General features: G+C 39.5%; 1 protein-coding gene across 9 annotated transcripts in view; it reads right to left on the minus strand.

The window, feature by feature from the left end:
- Positions 1 to 20,240, minus strand: part of FOXK2 (forkhead box K2) — a 93,899-nt gene that overhangs the window by 47,659 nt on the left and 26,000 nt on the right. The window contains exon 1 of one of the 9 annotated variants that reach the window (XM_025210175.1): positions 19,941 to 20,061. The exons of the other annotated variants lie outside the window; for them this stretch is intronic. Coding sequence (XP_025065960.1) covers positions 19,941 to 20,008 — 68 coding nt within the window. The 5' untranslated portion in view covers positions 20,009 to 20,061. Of the gene's footprint in view, positions 1 to 19,940; positions 20,062 to 20,240 lie in introns of those variants that run through there. 9 annotated transcript variants of the gene reach the window in all.

The following is a 20,240-nucleotide window of genomic DNA, read 5'->3' on the forward strand; positions in this document are numbered from 1 at the left end:
TCCGGGCTGCGAGCAGCTGCAGTGTGGGGTGTCAGGCACAGGGCGGGTGTTGGGCCACTTCCCCCCCCTGCACTCAGCTTTTCCCCGGGCCACTTTTCTCTGGCCTCCTTCCCTGCCTAGGGTCTTCCCTTGCCCTTCCCCACCCCGCCTTCCCTGCAGTTCCAGCACAGGGCAGCCATGTGGTCCCAGGCCAGAAGCCCTGGCTGGAGCTTCCGATTGGGGGGGTGGGCCCTGCTGTTGTGGGAACCCACCGGGCTTCCCCTGGGTCCTACTGCCCTTGGTTCCTGTTGTTTTTGACAGGAACCAAGGGACAATAAATATTAATTTTCTCAATTTTTTAGGGGCCCCACGGGCCGGCAAGAATGGCTTCGGGGGCCAGATCCGGCCTGTGGGCCGTATGTTGCCCACCCCTGGTTTAGAAGCACATAAACAGGCAGTCATCCAAAAACATTTTAAGTTAACATGCATCCTTACCTCATGGTAACTTGTTCATGTAGCCATACCCTTAGTGCAGGGGGGGACCAAGATATGGCCTGTGGGCTACATCCATCCACAAAGCAGTGTTACTGGGGCCACGAAGAACCCAAAAGTTGGATCAGGAGCACAGAGCTGCATCATCAAGCTTGCAGGGCTGCCTGCCAAGCTGGAAAGTTGGTGGTGAGAGGAGTGGCAGAGGAAACTGCTCACAATTACAGCTGCTGCTGCCAGATTCCAGCCCTGCAAGCCTTCAGACCAACCCCATGCCCCTCATCTATCCACCACTGCCTTAGAGAAGTGAAGTGTTAATATACTGAATACCAGGAGTAAAACTTAGCATCAAGGGTTTACCACACAATTCAAGTACCATGAAGTTGATTAATGCAGGTAGCAAGGTTAACAGAATTAGCTGCATTAAAGTAGCACAGGAGACCCCTATGCACATAGGCGCAGAGAAACATTCAGACAGTCTCCACCTTGAAAAGTTTCCAGGCCAAATAAAGATGACATAGGACCGGAGAAAGCAAACATTCCCATTTCACAAATATCAAACAGTTTGCCCAAAGTCACATGGAAAACATGTGGCAGGGTTGATAACTGGACCTAAACTAATCCTGAAGGAAGTGATTTAACCATAAGTACGAACCTACCGAATTTAGGGTGGCAGCCTGCAGATTTCAGACAGAATGCATGATCTGGCAGCCACTTCACAGGCAGCGTGGCAGCCCTTCCTCAAGTGGCTCGAACTGGCTGGGAGGGCTACCCACCATGTAGCCCTGCCCCTCGCCGATGATTGGAGGGGTGGAGCCACATGACAGGCAGCCCCTGCAGCCAATCAGCAGTGAGGGGTGGAGCAGCAGCCATCTTGTCAGCAGTCCTTCAAGCAGGCAGACCCCCTCTACCTCCTTACCTGCTCCGGCAGGCTGCTGGTTCCCTCGGCAGAGCCAGCATTTTATTTTCAGTGAGTTTCCCCCCTCCCCCCCACCAAAGACTTTGTGGGCCTTGCCAGATTTCGTGAAATCTGCAAAACTGCGATTTTGATAGGACCCTAACCATAAGGTATCCTTTCTTACAGTTTCATACTAAGATCAATACTGGCTGATCTAAAAAAAAAAGTAATAATAAGCCTGAGAGATACTAACTTCTGCATCCTAAAAATCAGGATATAATGTATAAAGCATTGGGTTTTGTTATTCCTTTTTTTTTTTTTGGGGGGGGGGGGGGGAGGGGGGACGACAGAGGGAAGGTGTAGTCAAAGTCAGCAGCAACTCAGATAAAACTGAGAGGAAAAAAATCGTAACATGTTCAGTACTTAATACTCACAGAAAAGAACTAAAGAACTAACAAAAATTACCTTTGGAGTTCAATAAAATGTGGTTTGTGGAGGGTGCACACGTGATAATCAACATATTAAAGTGCATATTACTGGCCCCATAAAGCAATGTGGTCCATATTTTAGCAACTTTCCATAAAATACACTGCCTTTAGGGATGACAGTCTGGGCAGCCCAAATGAAATATATGATGCATCATTCTGTTTGGCTTGCAGGTAATAACTCTCTACCCCAAACAGTGGTGTTGAATTCCACTGACTCATTTGAAGGACCTCTATCAACTATTATGATTATAGACATTCTTCAGCTGAAAATGGTTACAATAGTATCTATGGTTTTCAGAGGCAACTACCTATATACTTCCACAATAGAGATGATGAGTACATGGACTATAACTGAACGGCAACATGCTTTAAGAAAGCAGACAAGACTCCAGAAAAACCTGCAGCCAAGTCTCCTGAGAAGAATCCAGCCAAGAACCCTTCAAAAAGTCCAACCAAGAGCCTTTCAAAAGGTCCAGCAAAGCCACCTCAAACAAGTCCTTCCAAATCAATATGACTGCTATTTGCAATAGAAATACATTAATGTGGCTATATTACTCATCTATCATTGATTGAGTACAAAATTCTGGGTTATTTCTGGTGAAAACAGGGTATCCAGCCTTGGTTCAGGAACCAATCCCCCATTTATAACATTGTTTTCTATGGGAAAATCGGTTCCGAGTTATAACGTTTCAACTTTCAGGAACCAACTGTGTCCTAAGTCTGAGGACTGCCTGTACTTCAAAACAGAGAACAAGGGGCATGGATTTTGGTTCCAATGCAGACACTCGTAAAGAGCTGGTTCACTTCTACACCCACAAATTCAATGTCTGATAAGGCTGCCAACAAGCCTCCTGGCTGTTTGACATCAACAGCTATGCTAACATGCCCCTTATAAAGAGAAAAAGCCCATCAATTAGCCTCCAGGCAGCAACTTCTGATCATTTTGACCTGATCTGCAGTCAGAGGCAATGGGATCTATCACCACATCCCTTCCAAGTTCCTGTACTATAGCATCTGAGTTTCACTTTAATGCAATTTTACTTCTTGTTAAGGTCCTTGCCTTTTTTATATATTATTGGTAACAATTTCATCCAGAGGAAATCAGACTTTGTCTCCATTTACACCATCTTCAGTCTGGCTCTTCCGATACATTATAACTACTATGATGGTTTATAAGCCATTACAATATACAAACTCCTCCCAGGAATTTAAAAATAAACACAATTCTCTCTCAGAGGAAATAAGCTTAGCAGCCTGACTCCTTGCTCCACATTGGGGTTCTCTACTTTAGCCCCAATCTTGCAACTGATAGTATAGTCAGAATTTTCCTACCAAAAATGTGGATGAGGTCACGTACATTCTCCTCCTTATCCCTCCCATAGAAAGTATGAACAGACAGATTCTACAAAGACCAATATATAAGTAGGACAAAACTCCATTAACAAAGAACATCCAAGAGCCAATGCTTCTTTAATCAGAACCTAGGGACCTGTGAGCTGAAACGCAATGTCACTGCAACAGCAGCCCAACCCCCATGGTATTTACCTATATTTATCTGGAAATAATTAACCCTACACTACTTGATCCTTTAATGTACGAAACACAACTGGAACAAGAAGCTGAACCCAATGCCAGAATCCTAATGATATCACCCTAAGCAAACAAACAGAATAAAAATCATAAACCCATTGGAATCTTTCTGCAATAAGGCAGACATAAAACCAATATTAGACTCATTTCTGTATTAGTTACACAGCTGGAATAATGACAGTAAATCTTACAAAAATTTTAATAAAAAAAACTGTTGCATTAATTCAAGATTGGAGACTGAAGCAACACATTTCCACTGTTTTTCTTCACTTCCATACATGTAAATTTTGTAAGACTTTAGTAACTGTAGAAAACTCCTAGGTGCATTTCTTCTTCCACTATCAGTTGTGACAAAACTGACAAACACAACTGTGTTAAAACATCTTCTCCAGCCTCCTCCCTTTCCTCCCCATGTGATATTTTTATAGATGATCACCACCACATTTGCTTATGCCTTTTCTTTGCATTATCTGTTACTGTGCTTTTGACTGTCAGCATGTTAAGACAGGTATATATTTTGATACAGCAAACTGTGTACACCAACAGTGATCCAATCATCCCAATATAGATAAGCTGACACATTACTCTGTCTAAATCCAGTCATTGCTGCCCCATGTAAGCCAAAAGACTGCAAGAGATGGTTATCCCATACTCAGAAACAAAGCCACATTAATTTTTTATTGTACTTTTACTCTTCCCTTTGGGAGCTGGATCACCTACAGTAGCATGTATATTTTTCTGTGAAATAAATTCCTGCAAGAAAACCTATCTTTGTGAAGTTTTCATTTCTTCTGTGTGAGTGTACCAAGAGCCACCAGCACTGACATTTTGCATCAGAAGTGTATAAGGAACCATCTTTCAGTGGTAACTCACAATAACAGGGGTGCACCAATGAAGATTTTTTGAGCAGATACCAATGGCAGATTATTGACCAGCCATATCAGCCAATACCAGTCTGATCACGGATATGCAGCCTGGCAGCTTGAAGAGCAACATTTGACTGGCAAGTCTGTTGTGGAGGACAGGATGCGAGGGGAGAGAGGGAGGGGCAGATTAAGGCCCCCACAGTGAGGGAGAGTATGGAGCTAGGGCAGGTGCTGCACAGCCTGGGTGGGGCAAGGGATGGGACAGAGATCATGGTTCATCCGGGGAAGCAGGGAGTAGCTGCTGCAGCTGTATGCACCCCAGGGGAGGCACGGAGGGCATGTGGTCCCCTGGATCTGTGCACAGGGCTAGGGCAGGCCGCCCGCTGCGTGCTTGGGGCCCCGGGGCTGTGCAGGGCTCTTCCTAGTGTTTGTGCTTGGTCCAGGCGGGGTGGGAGGGGGCAGTGCTGGAAGGAGGGGCTGAAGGGAGGGCTAGAGCCATGCCAAAATTTGCCATAGCTCCCCTCCCAGCACTGCCGTTGCCCACTCCACCCGGCCCGAGCATAGCTGCTGAGAAGAAGCCAGCACAACCCTGGCCCCAAGCACGGACCGGACAGCCTGCCCTCACCCCATGCACAGATCCAAGAAGCATATGCTCCTCATGCCTCCCCTGGGGTGTGCACAGCTGTGGGAGCCACCCCCCACAGGCCACCAGCTTTGTCCTGCACCCCGCCTCACCCTGGCTGGGCAGTGCCTGCCCCAGCCCCACTCCCTCCTTTTATCAGTGCCCATGTGATATGGACTGATGCATCAGTGCACCTCTACACAATACTATTGAATTATCTGAGACAAAACTTTTGGTTTTGGCTACTGCAACTCATAAGACCAGGTTATTTACAGCTGAGGATCATTTGTCACAAGAACAGAACCGTTCCACATCCTTCTTAATAGGAGACCTGGCTTAAGAAAGCCCAGGACCAACAGGAAGAAAAAGGGAGCAGACTTGCAGAACCCACCACTATGACAACTTAGACAAACTGGGCTTTACAGTGAGAGACAACTTGAAATAATTTATTCTGACTTAACTCCTACCAAAACTGTGTTTCTGCCTATCCTGTGATTTAAGCAGAGAGACTGTTCATTGGAAGTTTGGTTCTATTTCTCAGAACAAAAGGATGGTGTGTAAGAAGGCACCTTCCTCTCCTTTTCTCCAAGAACAAAGAGATTTGGTAAAAGCTCCTGTTTCATATTCCAAACTCAAGGTTCAGCAATGAAGACGCAATAAACACAATGGGCCACTGTTGCTGGCAATCTTCAGAAACAACTGAACAGATCCTGCTGTGCTACTACCTAGTGCCATCTCTGAAGAGATGACTGAACCATACTGCCAGCTAACCGCACTGTATATAGCAAACATTTTGTTGAAAAGGAAACACATCATGAAGCAAACATGCTTGAAAAATAAGGTTTTAATAATTAATTTCAGTATGATGCATACTGAAAAACAGCTATGTTACTGGAAACTTGCACATTCACAGATATGAATGCATAAACAAAAACTAACAATGAGTATTTCTAGATAGATGTGCCAGGGAATGTTCCTGCTGTTGGCTGTCCCTTCCATCTCATACCAAGCCTATGCTCCACTGCACACAACCTTCCTCGTACTAAACAACAGTGGCTACACTTCTGGTCTCAGAGATATTGTACATACACTACCCAGACAAGAACTGTGCTCCTCAGAGGCTAGCAAAACAGTCATGTGGAAATAAAAAATGTGCAGCCAGGCAAAACCAATCACGTGACAAAACAGGTGAGAAATGAAACAGCTTTATATTATTTATGGTACAAAGTTATTTTGCCTTACTAGTGTTCAGTGTGCACTTGAGCATTATGTTACATGACTCTGGAACTTGCTGGTAATACGGATCAGCTGTTTTTCAATCTTATGGACAGACCAGTCCAGCAAAACCTTTTAAATACAGAATTTGAAGCATAAACAACTGAAGTTCTACTGTGGTTTTTACCTATTGCTTCTCTTTCCTGTATTGCTACATGTGCTTGTCATTTGATCATTTCAACCGACAAATATATTGTGGTTTGCAGGTCCAAAACCTGTTTGTTGCAATTATCCATTTCTAGAAACATGAATGACTTCAGTTTTCAGTTCTGTCATGGTAGTAAAGTCCCCCCAACCATAAAACTCAAACATATACTCATTTCAGAACACATACTTCTACTGAGTGGTAACCATTTTAAACCACAGCATTTAGACAATACAGTTTAGAACTTGCTGTAAGGAAAAGGAGTACACTACCACTATTAGAAATCAGACTACATTACCGTGAACTACATTTATTTACTGAGTATGCTATTACTCTTCTTGACTAATTTTAATAAAAATGTCTTCCACAGTTTGCAATTCAGTCTTGGGTAAAAACATTTTTTCATTTGGATCTGTATAGCACTTAGGACAATGATGCCACGGTTTAGCTTGTGGCACCTGACTCTACCTATAAATGATATATATAATAAGCAGAAAAAGGAGATGCTTTCGTTGTTGATCCTTTCCAGTTCACAAAATGGCATTCTGGACCTACGCTTTTTGCTCTCAGTATCTGCTGCAGTGGGTGACTTGGCCCCTGGCTTGTTTACTTTTCATTCCATCCGGGAAGAGCACACACCAACTGCTGAAACTTCCTTAGCCTGATGAAGGGCTTTTGAACCCAAAAGCTTGCTTAATAACTTTTCTCCAACTACTTGGGTTGGTCTAATAAAAGATATCAAATTCACCCAAGGAACCTTGTCTGCCTTGGTCCAAATCAGTCACTTTACAGTTGTGGAAATTGGGAATTCATCCCCTGGAAAACCTATGTGGACCTAATCAGCCAGGCCAGAACATTCACATACTATAAGGAAAGGATATGGCTTGTTTCCTTCAGTTAAGTATTTGCTCTTGATGAACTTCTAGCTGTTTAGGCCTGCTACCGGTGTTATGTTATATTAGGCTGACATGTTTACAGACTTAACAAGAAGCATTTTGACAGACTGGTTCCAATAATTCCTGGGAAACTAACACTGACTTCTTTGTGACCCTGAGAGTTCACTGGACACTGAATCTGATGCTTTCTAGTCCAATGTGAACTAAAAAAATAAATAAAAAAAATAAAAATCAAAACATTTTTTTTAAATGCTCCATCTACTTTCCTGCCTAAAGGATACTTCATAGTGAACATGACTCCTCTCTGAAGAGAAAAGCTGTCTGATACCTCCCAGTGAATGCTGTCCAAGAAAGATTGGGGGAAGGAGAATCCTAGTGAACTCTGTGAGCTTCTTCCAAGTGAGGTACTTTAAGGAAAAGAACAGGGAAGCTAGCCATATAAGTCTCATTCATGCTAACTGAATGGGAGAAAGAAAGGAGAAAGACTCACTAAAATGTATTTTACTCAAATGCCTGAGTATCAGATAAAGGGTTGAATACTCAATCCACACTTTTTGCAGTCACTTCTAGAATAACTTTTTTTCTTAAATTGAAAACATTTTTCAATTCCCCTCTATCAAGATACTCCTTTCAAAAGCTTTTAGGACTTGCCTTATGTAAGAAAAAAGCAAAGCGACAACGTGCCTTCAACAGTTTCTCTCTCTATCTTCCCCTTCACTTCTCTGGTCAGCATTGTGTTACTGGGTTCGCCTCCTGTCTTTCTACTATTGCTCTTGCAGTTGTATTTGCAATCTTTTTGACAGATGAGACTCCAGACTTGCCTAAATGATGTTTCCCCAAATTAAAACACCAAAATATACAGCTCATTCATACTCTTCTAGGCTGACAACTTCAGTCGCTCAAGCTCTTAACCTAAGGTTTCATCTTCATCACCCCTCCTACTCTTCTTATATTGAACCCCTTAGCAAATCCTATTATTCACGTGATATCTTCTAAACCCACCAAAAGTTCTCTTTCCATTTCCAAAGCAAACATTTCAGCCTATGTTATCTAAAGTAACCTCCTCCTATACATTCATTTCTAAACAACATGCATCAAGATGCTAGAAATCCCTCCTGTCTGATGCTTACATACTGCCACTTGCTCAAACCTGTCTCATACTTACCAACGTATTCCAAATCAAGTTTGCACTCATCCTCACATTCAAGCTATGTACGAAAACATTAATTCTGATCCATTTTTCACTATTTCTCAATTCATACTCCCTGTTCTACCAAATTCTTCTGCCTTCTCTATACCTTGTCCACCCTCCCTCCTATTACAAGCTTCCTAGATCATCTCCTGCAACTCCTTCCCATAAAATCATTGTTAGTTTGTCTTCTAAAATTCCTACTCTTCATACACATTACAAAACAATTCAGTGTTAGTCAAAACACCTGGAATCAACAAATATGTTGAGAATACTTAAACTATTTTATGCGACTCATGCACCATATGCTCCTTTTATTTATAAATTGCCTGATTTATAGTCAAAGCTTGTTGGGGAAAAGGCTTTGTCTGTAGAGCACCAAGCATACCTGTATATAAAGTGACAGGTTAAGTTTTGCACATATAATTTTTATACAACACATGCAACCTGGAGTTAAGTTTTTAAAAAGGTCCTTAACTCTGTAAAATAAGCTCTTAAACGCAGACTACAAATTCAAAAGCAGACTACAAGCTTTATCCTCAAAACAGTATAAGACTTTTAGCTTAAGCTAGGTGCAACACATATATAAGATTGAGATCTAAAGATTTAAAATAAATAGTATCAAATTTAAAATTCCACATAAAAAGTTCTTGTATTAAGACTGGGGCATACATGATTTTTTTTTGTTATAACAGTTTGGGACTCTTAATCTGATTAACTAAACCACCCAAATTTTTATTATCAAATACTTGTTTCCAGCTTGCATGAAAAGTATCAAATACTTTTCTTCTCACATGAACAAGCACAGGAATGAGCAATTCTGAAAATGCAGATGTTATAAGTTAAAATACTTAATATATACATGGCATATCACACATTCAAAGCACTGTATATAGACATTTATTCACAAATCACTTCTGAAATGAGGGAGTATGTAGTTATCACATTTTACAGTTGGGAAAAGGAAAAATGAAGTAAATTACCCACAAAGACACATCAAGTTAATATCTGAAACAGGATGAGAAGTCAAGACTTCCTGACTTCCAACCCTGTGATTGTTCCTCCAGATCCTCATGCTTGCTCTTTTGGAAAATCCAAATTTAATCCCAGCTGAATGTGTAAAAAGAAATACATTTTTCTATGTGGTAACCTGACTTGCTATCAATCAGAACTAAAAGAAAATCCTATGGCTTGCCAGATGTACGAGAGGTATCTCAAAAGCAAAGATTAGCTTATAAGTTTTCCCCTCTCTATTATTCAACAAGCAATTGATCTTTGACATTTGTTGGTATAATACAAGTAAAAATTTAAGAAAAATTATTTGATGATTTATAGGCGTTTTTGAGTTTCAGACTAGATCAAAGAACTGTGCTTGCAAGTGCCAAACAAGATGTCAGATGCTTCAAGAGTGATACAGAAAAAGAAGTCCAACCTCGATTCCTGCTAAAGCAAATAAAACCTATATTTAAAAATCTTCACTGTAATCCAATAGAGATAATTAAACAGGGACATGCTCCATATTTTCATATATGCAGAGAGGTTAAGGCCAAGAGAGGTCATAAAGATTATCTAATCAACTGGTTCTCAGCCTTCTTAGACTCCAGGCACCCACCCCCCAGAAAATGCTAGTTCTCTGTTTTTACTTGGTTTTTTTACTACAGAAAAATAATGAAGTAACTGTTCTGTTGTAAAAAACTCAGAAAAACCACAATAGGTCTGAATGTTTCTGACATTGTGCCACAGCACCCTGGTTGAGAAACAATGATTTATCTGATCTTGTGTATTCCAAGCCTGTTTGATTCTACCCTACTACACCTATACTTAGGGCCCAGTGACTTCAGTTTGTTCGTGGCTGAAACTCAGCTTCCAAAAAGGTACCCAATATAGATCTGACGTTACCAAGAGATGGAGAATCCATCATTCCCTGGCAGTTTATTTCAACAGTAGCTGAGTAGTTACTCAACCTCACCATTAAAAATCAATGCCTAATTTCAATGCATCTATTTTCACCTTCCAGCCTTTGGTTTATATTATATGCTTTCCTATTATTAGTAGCACATCCTTAAGTTTCCAATATTTTCTCCTGCAAAGGAGAAATCATCTTCTACAAAGAAAGCGTTCACTTCTCAATCTTTTTGATACAGCACAGCAATTGAAGTCCTTAAGTTTCTCACTGTAAGGTTTTCTCTCTAGCACTCAATTTTGTGGCTTTCTTCTACATTGTAACTTTTAACATCCTTTCCAAACTCTTGATATCAAACTACATGGAGCATTCCAGTAAATGTCACAAATACCGTATACAGAGTTAAATTCACCCGTTCTTCTAGTCATATGCTCCCTGTTCATCTGTTCAGGGCTGATGTTAGACTTTTTCTGTTACAGAATCTCGTTATGAGCTCCCAGTGAATTATTTCACTATACCCCTAAATCCTTTTCAGAATTGCTACTATTGAGGATGCAGGCCCCTGTTCTGAAGGAATGTCCAGGAAACTATTTCTAAACACAACTTTACATTTTGCTTGAATAGACCACTTTACCAAACAATCCCAGGCATTCTGTTCTCACCGTTATTTACTACTCTACTGATCTTTGCATTATTTGTAAATTTTATCAGACATGATAATGTGTTTACTTTTGGCTTGCTGATAAAAAAAAAATTGAATAAATGTTGAGCTTCAAACTGATTGCTGTGGAACTCCATGGAAAATACTTCTACTTGCTGCTGATTCTCCATGACAATGCTTTTTAGATGCATTAGTTAGCTCTTAATGTATTTAACGTTTACTTTAAGATATTATATAGGGATATTTTTAATAAGTATATTGCCCAATAAGTCAAACACCTTTTACACTACTTACAAACTATTTTTTACAAGATTACAAGTAGTATAATTTGATAAAACTACTTCCCCAAAAGCCTCATTGGCTATTAATATATTCCTATACTTTAATTGTATCAATAGCATACCACACAAGTCTTCCCAGGCTTGTTGTCAGGCTAACCAGGCTCTAGTGACCTGTACCCTCCAGTGTCAAATATCACCTTTACAATATAAGACGCTAGTTAGAGAGAGAATTATATTTTTTAAAAGTCTCTTTTAGTAGAATCTTAAAATTAATTCAGTTTTACGCTAATTCTATGTAATTTATTTTTGCCACTTCAGACAGCTTTGACAGAGAAATTACCTTAGTTGGTTTTACTCTGTGGTTCTGACTCTGCAAACACTTAAACATGTACAACTTTACTAACATGAGCTAATAGGAATACTTACATGCTTAAAATAAAGCAGGTGCCTAACTGTCTGCAAATTAAGACTTAAGTAATTTTCATTTTCTGGTTCTTATGGACCAGCAAAATGGTGATATACATACCAGCTATACTGGTAATATGAACTGCACAGCTGAAAAAAAAGTTTGTAAGATAAAATCTACGATGGAACTTAAGAGAGCTAGTAAACCTGCCTCTACTATTTTGGAAAAATCAGATGCTACAAAACCAAGGATCAATACTACCCATGGACTATGAGTACATAAAAGCCGGGAGACACCATACAGTCCAGCACTCTCACTTAAGCAATATAATGTAATATTTGCTTCCCATACTAGTCCACAAAGATTTGTGATACAAATAAGTTTTTCCCCCATGCCTACTGTGAATATGTCAAAAATCTCAGAGGCAGAAGGTCACAGGAAATAACTGTCATTATGTTTTCACTTTTTAGAGCCAAAAGTGAGGCAGTTGATAAAACTATCATCTTAACAGCACAACATGAAGTTTAATGGGAGACAATAGCTAGTTAGTACACTTACGTCCCTTTATAAAACTCTTAAAGATGACAGAGGTGACCTCAAACTACACTATGATCTTAAATGTACAGATTTTTTTTCAGAATATACTCCTGGAAATTTTTCCTATATTTACACAACTTTAGACAAATTAGTTAAATATAGGGCTACCAAAACCCTCAAAAAACATTCTTGCATTTTTCAATAAATGTAACAGTAGCATAAGCTACTTTCCTATTTTGACTATTTTAATATTGGGCTTGCTATGAAAAATTATTCGGACTGAGCAATAGGATACCACCTCCCCAAAATACAAGATATACTCAAAAAGCTGGTATTCTTTCAGAAGCAAAGACTATTTTCTAAGATACACATACTTTGATCCATGCCTAGAACTTGCAAGGCAACATCTTATTGCCTGGATATCTCTGGGCACTGATATGAAATACACAACTACTATTAAATGGTCCCAATTATTTTGAAAGGTTGAAAAGTTACTATTGTGTTATTTTCCCTGTTTTCATCTTAAATTCAATTTATTAACCTTACTAACAGCAAAAATAAAATTAAGGACAATTTAAATATCTTATTTCTAAAAACCAGCTATCATTACTTAACTCCTTAAAAAGAGTTGTAGAAAAGCATCATATTTAATTTAGGCATGAATAAGCCCATGCATACAATTGTGTAATGGGAATCTCAGAAGTCATCTTATGTTTCTATTGCACATAAGCAAATTCTTAAGTGGAATAAATATTTTTCAGATTTTATAAAAACAGACAAAATATTTTCTCCTGTTAGAATATAGTCTGCTTTTAAGGCAGATCATCAATCCTTCTCTTTCACAATTAAGAGTTGCAAAGAAGAGAGCCTACTGATATTTTTAGATGATTTCCTGGTTTCCCCCAATTCATTTAGCTATATGGGGAATATATTTGCTTTTATAGTCAACTGACATGCATGATTATTCACACGATTATTAAACGGGCATAAAATTATCTTAAATAAATGTTAGAAGGAGCCACCTAAATCCCTTTCACATCATGGACACAAAACACCTCGAAGCAAACAAAATAAACTGGTCTAAGTGCAACATCTTGAGGGTTCACCTGCAAAGACCAGTATTTGAAGATATGTAATACAGTAACATTTTTTAAATATTCAAACTGATAGTCTGTGTTCAATTGTGAATGAATAAGGATTTTTTTCCTTTTGTATACTGCAAAAAAACCAAAACTTGTTAACCAAAAAAATGACTATATATAAACTTAATATTTCTTTTTGTAGTCTCATTTCAAATAGCATGGTTCTATCCAGTTTACAACACACATCTGATAATGATCAATGAGCTGCTATTGATCAATGAAATGTAGCTAAACTCCTCCTGATGTTTAAGAGATTTAATTTAAAGCAGCCAAAAATTTAAACTTCAATCTGACTATGAAAATGTATTATGTCAATGGACAAACACGTAAGCCATTTCAAAAAGTAAACTAAAAATTCTGAGGTTTAATTGGTAGGCCACATGCAGAACTTTTAGATTTTAGTTTCACACTTAAAACTACAAATCAATACAAATTACTCCAAGGAACACCTCCTCCTGCCCCCCACCCAAATTTCTCCCCCTCAAACACAAACCTCAACTACAAGGTTCAACATTTCAACTATGCCCAGTTCAAATTGTTATATTTATGGCAATGGGGTCTAAAAAAACAACCCATGTGACAAATCCATCTTGTTTGAAGTTTTTACCTGGTTCCAATGGCAGCTTCAGGTTCAAGGGAAAGTAGATATGCACCTTGTAGATTAACTACAGAAGCATAAATTATCATGAACTTCATGAGATGCTGTGAACAGACAGCATAAAGTGGAGTGAGTGATCTGAAAACAAAAGTTTGGAAAAAAAAGAGAGCGAGAGAGAGCTTCAAACTGTTCAAAAACGTGTTTTTAGAAGTGTCAGAAGTATCCAGCTCTTAGATTCATAGATTGTTAAGGGCTGGAAGGGACCTCAGAAGATCATCAGGTCCAGCCCCCTGCACCAGGCAGAAAAGACAACTGATGTCAGGTGACCCCAGCAAGGTGACTGTCCAGTCTCCTCTTGAAAATTTCCAGGGTAGGTGACTGCACCACCTCTGGAGGGAGCTTATTCCATACTCTGGACACCCTAACTGTAAAGAAGCTTTTCCTAATGTTGAGCCTGAAACGGTCTTCTAGGAGTTTGTGGTCATTACTCCTCGTTTTCCCCAAGGGTGCCCTGGTGAACAGTTGTTCGTGGAGCCCTTGATGTATTCCCCTGATGTAGCAATAAGCTGCTACCAAGTCCCCTCTCAGCCTTCTCTCTTTCAGGCTGAAGTGTCCCAGATCTCTCAGTCTTTCCTTGTATGGCTTGCCGTGCAAGTCTCTGATCGTATGGGGGGCCCTTCTCTGGACTCTCTCAAGCTTTACCACATCCTTGTTAAAGTGCGGCGCCCAGAACTGGATGCAGTACTCCAGCTGTGGTCTCACCAATGCTGAGTAAAGTGGAAGAATCACTTTCTTGGTTTTGCTTGAGATGCATTGGTTGATGCATACCAGAGTATTATTTGCCCTACTGGCTACAGCATTGCACTGCCAGCTCATATTTATACTATGGTCAATTATTACCCCCAGGTCCCTTTCACTTGCGATGCTGGCCAGTTTGGCAAAGTTTCTCTTATATTCATGGAGAAAACATTTAAAATGTGAATGGAATGTAAGCCAATACAAGACTACAAATATCATCCGAATCAGCTAGCAACCACTCTAGAAGAGCTGTTACATCCCATTCATCTCAATTGTTAACTCAATCCTAGTGACACTTTGAGTATCAGATGCACACACAGAACACATGCAATCATGGTCCTAATTCATACAGTAACTGCACCTGTGCACACAATTCAAATAACTGCAATTACAAGTGCACAAAGGGCACTAAAATAGTTGTGGTTCTGTAGAGCCCCCAGACATCACTCCCTTCACCCAAGTGATATTGGAAGACACCATAATTTCACTAAGCAGAAGTTTAATTAGTACACAGAGTCATCATCTTCATAACTTAATTTTAATGAGCGGGACAGCTACTGTGATTTAAGGGCAGTGAAATGCCACTGAGTCAGTGGTCTGGTCCACAAATCAAAATTAAAAATGAAACTTGGTCCTCTCCACAGAACAAGAGGGAAAATCTAGTATATAGATATTTAACATTTGTAGTCTTCAACAAGTGATGAGTTGACTAGGGATGCTAATCAGTTGCAACAGGACACCTTGAGCTAAGGTCACTATGCACTTATCTAGACAGCTAAACATATTCTATACACTCAGTATACTGTATGCACTGCAATACTATTTAAATTTAAATGATATACCATTTACATTTTCAATTAAATGATATGCCATTTCCTAATGATAAATTAATTTTTACAAAGCAAAAATCATCAGTAACATACAAAGTGTGGAGTTTCTTTACAATACTCACTGCCAGACTTGCTGCCTAAAGACATATAAGGCCAGCATTTCAAGGACCTTCAAGCTCTCAAGTGTGTATTACTGAACAAAAATACTTCCAATCTATTGAAAGCAATGGGAAATTATATATCAGGGGCGGGCAATTATTTCGGGTGGAGGGCCGCTTACTGTGAGTTTGGCAAGCCATTGAAGGCTGCATGACAGGCAGTCAGGGGAAGATAAATATAAATTTTCTAAATTTTTTAGGGGCCCTGTAGGCCCGATAGAATGGAATGGTCTGGTGGGCCGCATCCAGCCCGCGGGCCGCATTTTGCCCACCCCTGTTATACATGTTATATATCTTAGGCACAACACCACTATTACCAACTGCTGTGGCCCCCTCCTTTTCTCTCCCTACCCACGTAAGATACGACATACTTTATGCTTGCCAACTGAACTACTGAAATGCTACTGTATTTCTCAATTCCTATTAACCAGATAAGAGAATAATTGAATTTATAACCTTCTTCAATATCACCATTAATAAACTTTCATGCGATCTATTAGCTCATCACTTTGACTTTACTTACATAGCATATGAAGTAACTATCACATCACACATTTTAACATTTTCCTAGATGTTCTTTGTTGCTTTCTTAAATTTAACCCACAGTAACTACACACAGTACATTTCCCTTTATCAAGTGGAAGACATTTTTATTGTTTTAGGTTTAGTATCCATTTCATGGCATCATGGGATGAAAAAAAATACAATACATGATGTACTTTAAAATTTCAGTCTCAAAATGCCACTATTAACTGAACCAACCATGCTTCCATGGAAGCTGACAGGAGCTGTGACAGACTTCAATCTGAAACCAATTCAATAACTATAGTTATAAGATAAATGTTATCTTATAATGGGTCTTAGGAAGGTTCACTTCCTAAAGAGGTTACTTAAATCCATGCAAACTGGTAAAGTTTAGTTGAGATTTCAAAACATTTTGTTGTCATGCTTCAGTTTTCATACTGAAAGAGGAGCTACTTACTGAATGTAAACAGAAAATTGCTACAACTTCCTCTCTACCCAGTATACACACACCTGTTAAACACAACAAAACCTACACCATTTCCATATAGCATAGATTTCTGAATCATGAGCAAAACCTTCAGAAGTGTTATCCAAAGGAATTTCCAATGACTGAGGCAGTTAGCTAATCAACAGCAACAAAACATGTAACATTAGCTGGCATTTATCTTTGTAATATGCTTTATTACAGCAACAAATGTAGCATTACATTTATTCAACTGTCAAGGATTCCTTCTCCCCAGATCTTTACATTACACACTCTGCAAGAGATTGCAACAATAGATGTCAACTTCTCTTTTCCAGAAACAGGAAAAACAGTAACACCATAAAATGGTGTTCAAATATTAATTGTACTTAAGCCATTTCAGTTCTGCAAAGCAAAAAAAAAAATTCAATTTTTAGAAGATGCTGGGTTTGTGATACTTTTTTATTTTATTCTGCTTTAAGTTTCACTGGCTTCTGTACTTCTGAGACATTTGGAAAGATTTTTATTCCTGATCAACTATGGCCCACAGGCTGGATCTGGCCCATTAAGTGATTTCATCTGACCCACAGAGATGAACAGCAAGCACATTTGTGACAATTTGACATGAGGGAAATAGCAGCTCAGTCTGCTGTTGCTTAAGTCTGCTGCTCCTAAAAGGTTGCCAACCCTGAACTTTATCCTTTCCCATTATGAAAACAGAGAGAGGTAGCTGGCCATCTTAGTCTGAAATCAAGCAGAAGAAGGCAGTACACACTGGCACATTAGAGACTATCTGGTTCAGAAAGGCATAAGCTTCAGAAGATGACAGCCTACTTCATCATCTGGAACGTATAGTGGCAGCTTTCTGGTTTTGTGAAGCTGTTTCATCTGATGAAATAGGCTGTCAACTCGGAAAACTTATGCCTCCCTAAGCCATTTACTCTCTTAGGTGGCACCCTGTGCCATCTTTTGCCATTAGGAAAATAGTTGGAAAGACTGCCCTTTACTGTTATTGGAGTTTCAAACTGCCCTGGATTTTTGTTTACCAACTTACTACTGCATCAGCATTGAGATTAACACTGTTCTGGGAATAAGGCTGCCAAGACAAGTACTGTAATAGGCTGAACACACACACCACAGTATGCAGATTCTATGAAAATAATGGCTATTGAAGGAAACAAAAGCCAAGAGATATTACACAGCATCCTAAAAATTAATTCCTTTTAACCTCCAGCTCCTTAGTCAGGTTTTAAAACTACTTCAAAAACTAAAATTTAAAAGGCTGGACCAAGCAGAGTTTATATTTGCTTCTAAATGTCCTTTGCTGTTATGGGATTTTAAAAATTAGTTTGATCACAAGATATGCTGCTGGAAGCTTAACAGAATTCTTGAAGTATGCATTATCATCAGGGTCATAAGTAGTAAGATATGAACACTGTATCATTCAAAAATTAAAATATGAGTTTAAATTAAAATGCATCTTACTAAATAGATCTACCTCACTTGGATTTATCTAAATAACCTGATTTTTATTTAAATCTTAACAGATAAGCTTCAATTTGCCAGTTTAAATCCACGATGAAACTTGAGAATGGGACTTCAAACATTAGTCATCATCAACAACACTTCAGAGTAATGACTTGCTATAAGCAAACTAATGATGACTGCTTTGAATTTGCCCAACCACCCTTTTACCATATAAAGAACTTCACAAAGCCAGAAAGCTGCTAGTCCACCAAACGTTAATTTTAAAGCTTACCTTTTACATAAATGGTCTTTTTTATGTTGCAAAAATGGCATACATAAGCTGTGCAACAGCATTTAGGAGTAAGTAGATCCCATTCAACAACCCACTGGTGGCACTGTCAATCTTGTCTGTCCTTACAGTAAGTTATTCATGCATCACTTAACTAAAGAAATGGATCCATTTAGTGTTCAGTGCTGTTCTATGAATTTCTAACAACCTTCGTAGGTGTGATACCTTCTTCACACAGTTTGATTTACCACCACACCTACATTCTATAATCTGTACATTCTACTTTAAACAACTTGCACGTCTCAAAAGTGAGGGTTACTACCATGCATTCCAAGAAATGGTGCAATCATTTAACACAATCAGTTTCAAGCAGACACCAGTTTCCTTACTGATGCCTCCACTGCCAAGACAATGCAACTTTGCATTAAAAATGATTTGTTGATAAAACAGAAACAAGAAACTAAAGAATAGGGGCGTGTATAACATTCTCCTGACCACAGTTTGCATTAGAATATGGAAAAAATATAGATTTAAAAGAAAGGTAACACAAAATACAATTCAAGATTCACATCAAGAGCCTAACAAAAGCAGGATGCAGTAAATGTGCCGTGCTTGTGACAATTTAGGTATTTCATAAAAATTTGCTAGCACATTAAATCACTCAAATTAGCTTTAATCCGATTAGAGTATGTCAGAGACAACGCTCAGACTTGTTAAAAATCGTCTTTATTAATACTCAATGTGTGTTTTTAGGTTTAAAAAGACAGTGCACTCCCCCCCCCCCGTATTTAAAAAATATGATCAGATAAAAATATTTAAAAGGAAATCAGCTACAACACAGAAAAAAAACAAACCCAGACTGGCTACATGACAAAGTGATTAAGATTAAAAAAGCAAAAACAGAAGTTACAGTTGTTAGAGGTCAAACATGTCATCCAACTGTATTTATGATTATACAGCACTATGCACACAGCCACTTAAACCCTTTCAAAATTAGCATTTCCTAGAAAGCATGGGTTTGAGATGGTATGATTTTTTATTTTTTTTTTATGGCTGGGCTGCTTGCAGAGAAACTACATAAAATATGGAAAGGGGGGTTTATTTTTTTTTTATGGCTGCGCTGCTTGAAGAGAAACTACATAAAATATGGAAAGGGTGGGGGGTGTTGTTGTTATTTTTTTTAAAGGAAAAGGAAAAAAAAAAAGCAGAGCTACCAAGCTCTGCCCCTGGTTTTCTAAATAAAGTTTAAAAAAGCAGTGGTAAACAAGCCTGTGCTATTACCAGTATGAAACAAGCCACTCAAGCATTTTCAGCTAATTTTTAAGGAGTTACAGCAATCTTTTAGACATTTCTGTCTGCCTGATGATATCTCGACATGTTGTAAAGGTCTCTGTTCCTACAGTCTCACACAGGTGACAACACCTCAGGCCAGGACTGGGACACACCGGCGTGTCTTGAAGCGTATCAGGCTGCAGGTTTCTTCAGCAAAGCCCTGCGCCGAGACGGGCAACATCCAGGGAAGCTGCAGCAACGTGCTCCCCTCCCTCAGGAGCACCCCCCGCGCCCCGGCGGAAAGTGAGCCCAGCGCGTGCACTTCCCCGGGGCAGCGCAGGGACAGAAAAATATCCCCCCGGAGGAGCTCCGCGCGGGGGGACGGTGCCCCGGCGCCGAGGCCCGCGGGGCCACGCGTGTCGCCGGCCCCCGGTTGTCGCGCAGCACGCGGCGGAGCGGGGCAGCGCCCCCCG

The sequence above is a fragment of the Alligator sinensis genome, unplaced genomic scaffold (assembly GCF_000455745.1).
Source record: "Alligator sinensis unplaced genomic scaffold, ASM45574v1 scaffold694_1, whole genome shotgun sequence".
Lineage (NCBI taxonomy): Eukaryota > Metazoa > Chordata > Crocodylia > Alligatoridae > Alligator > Alligator sinensis.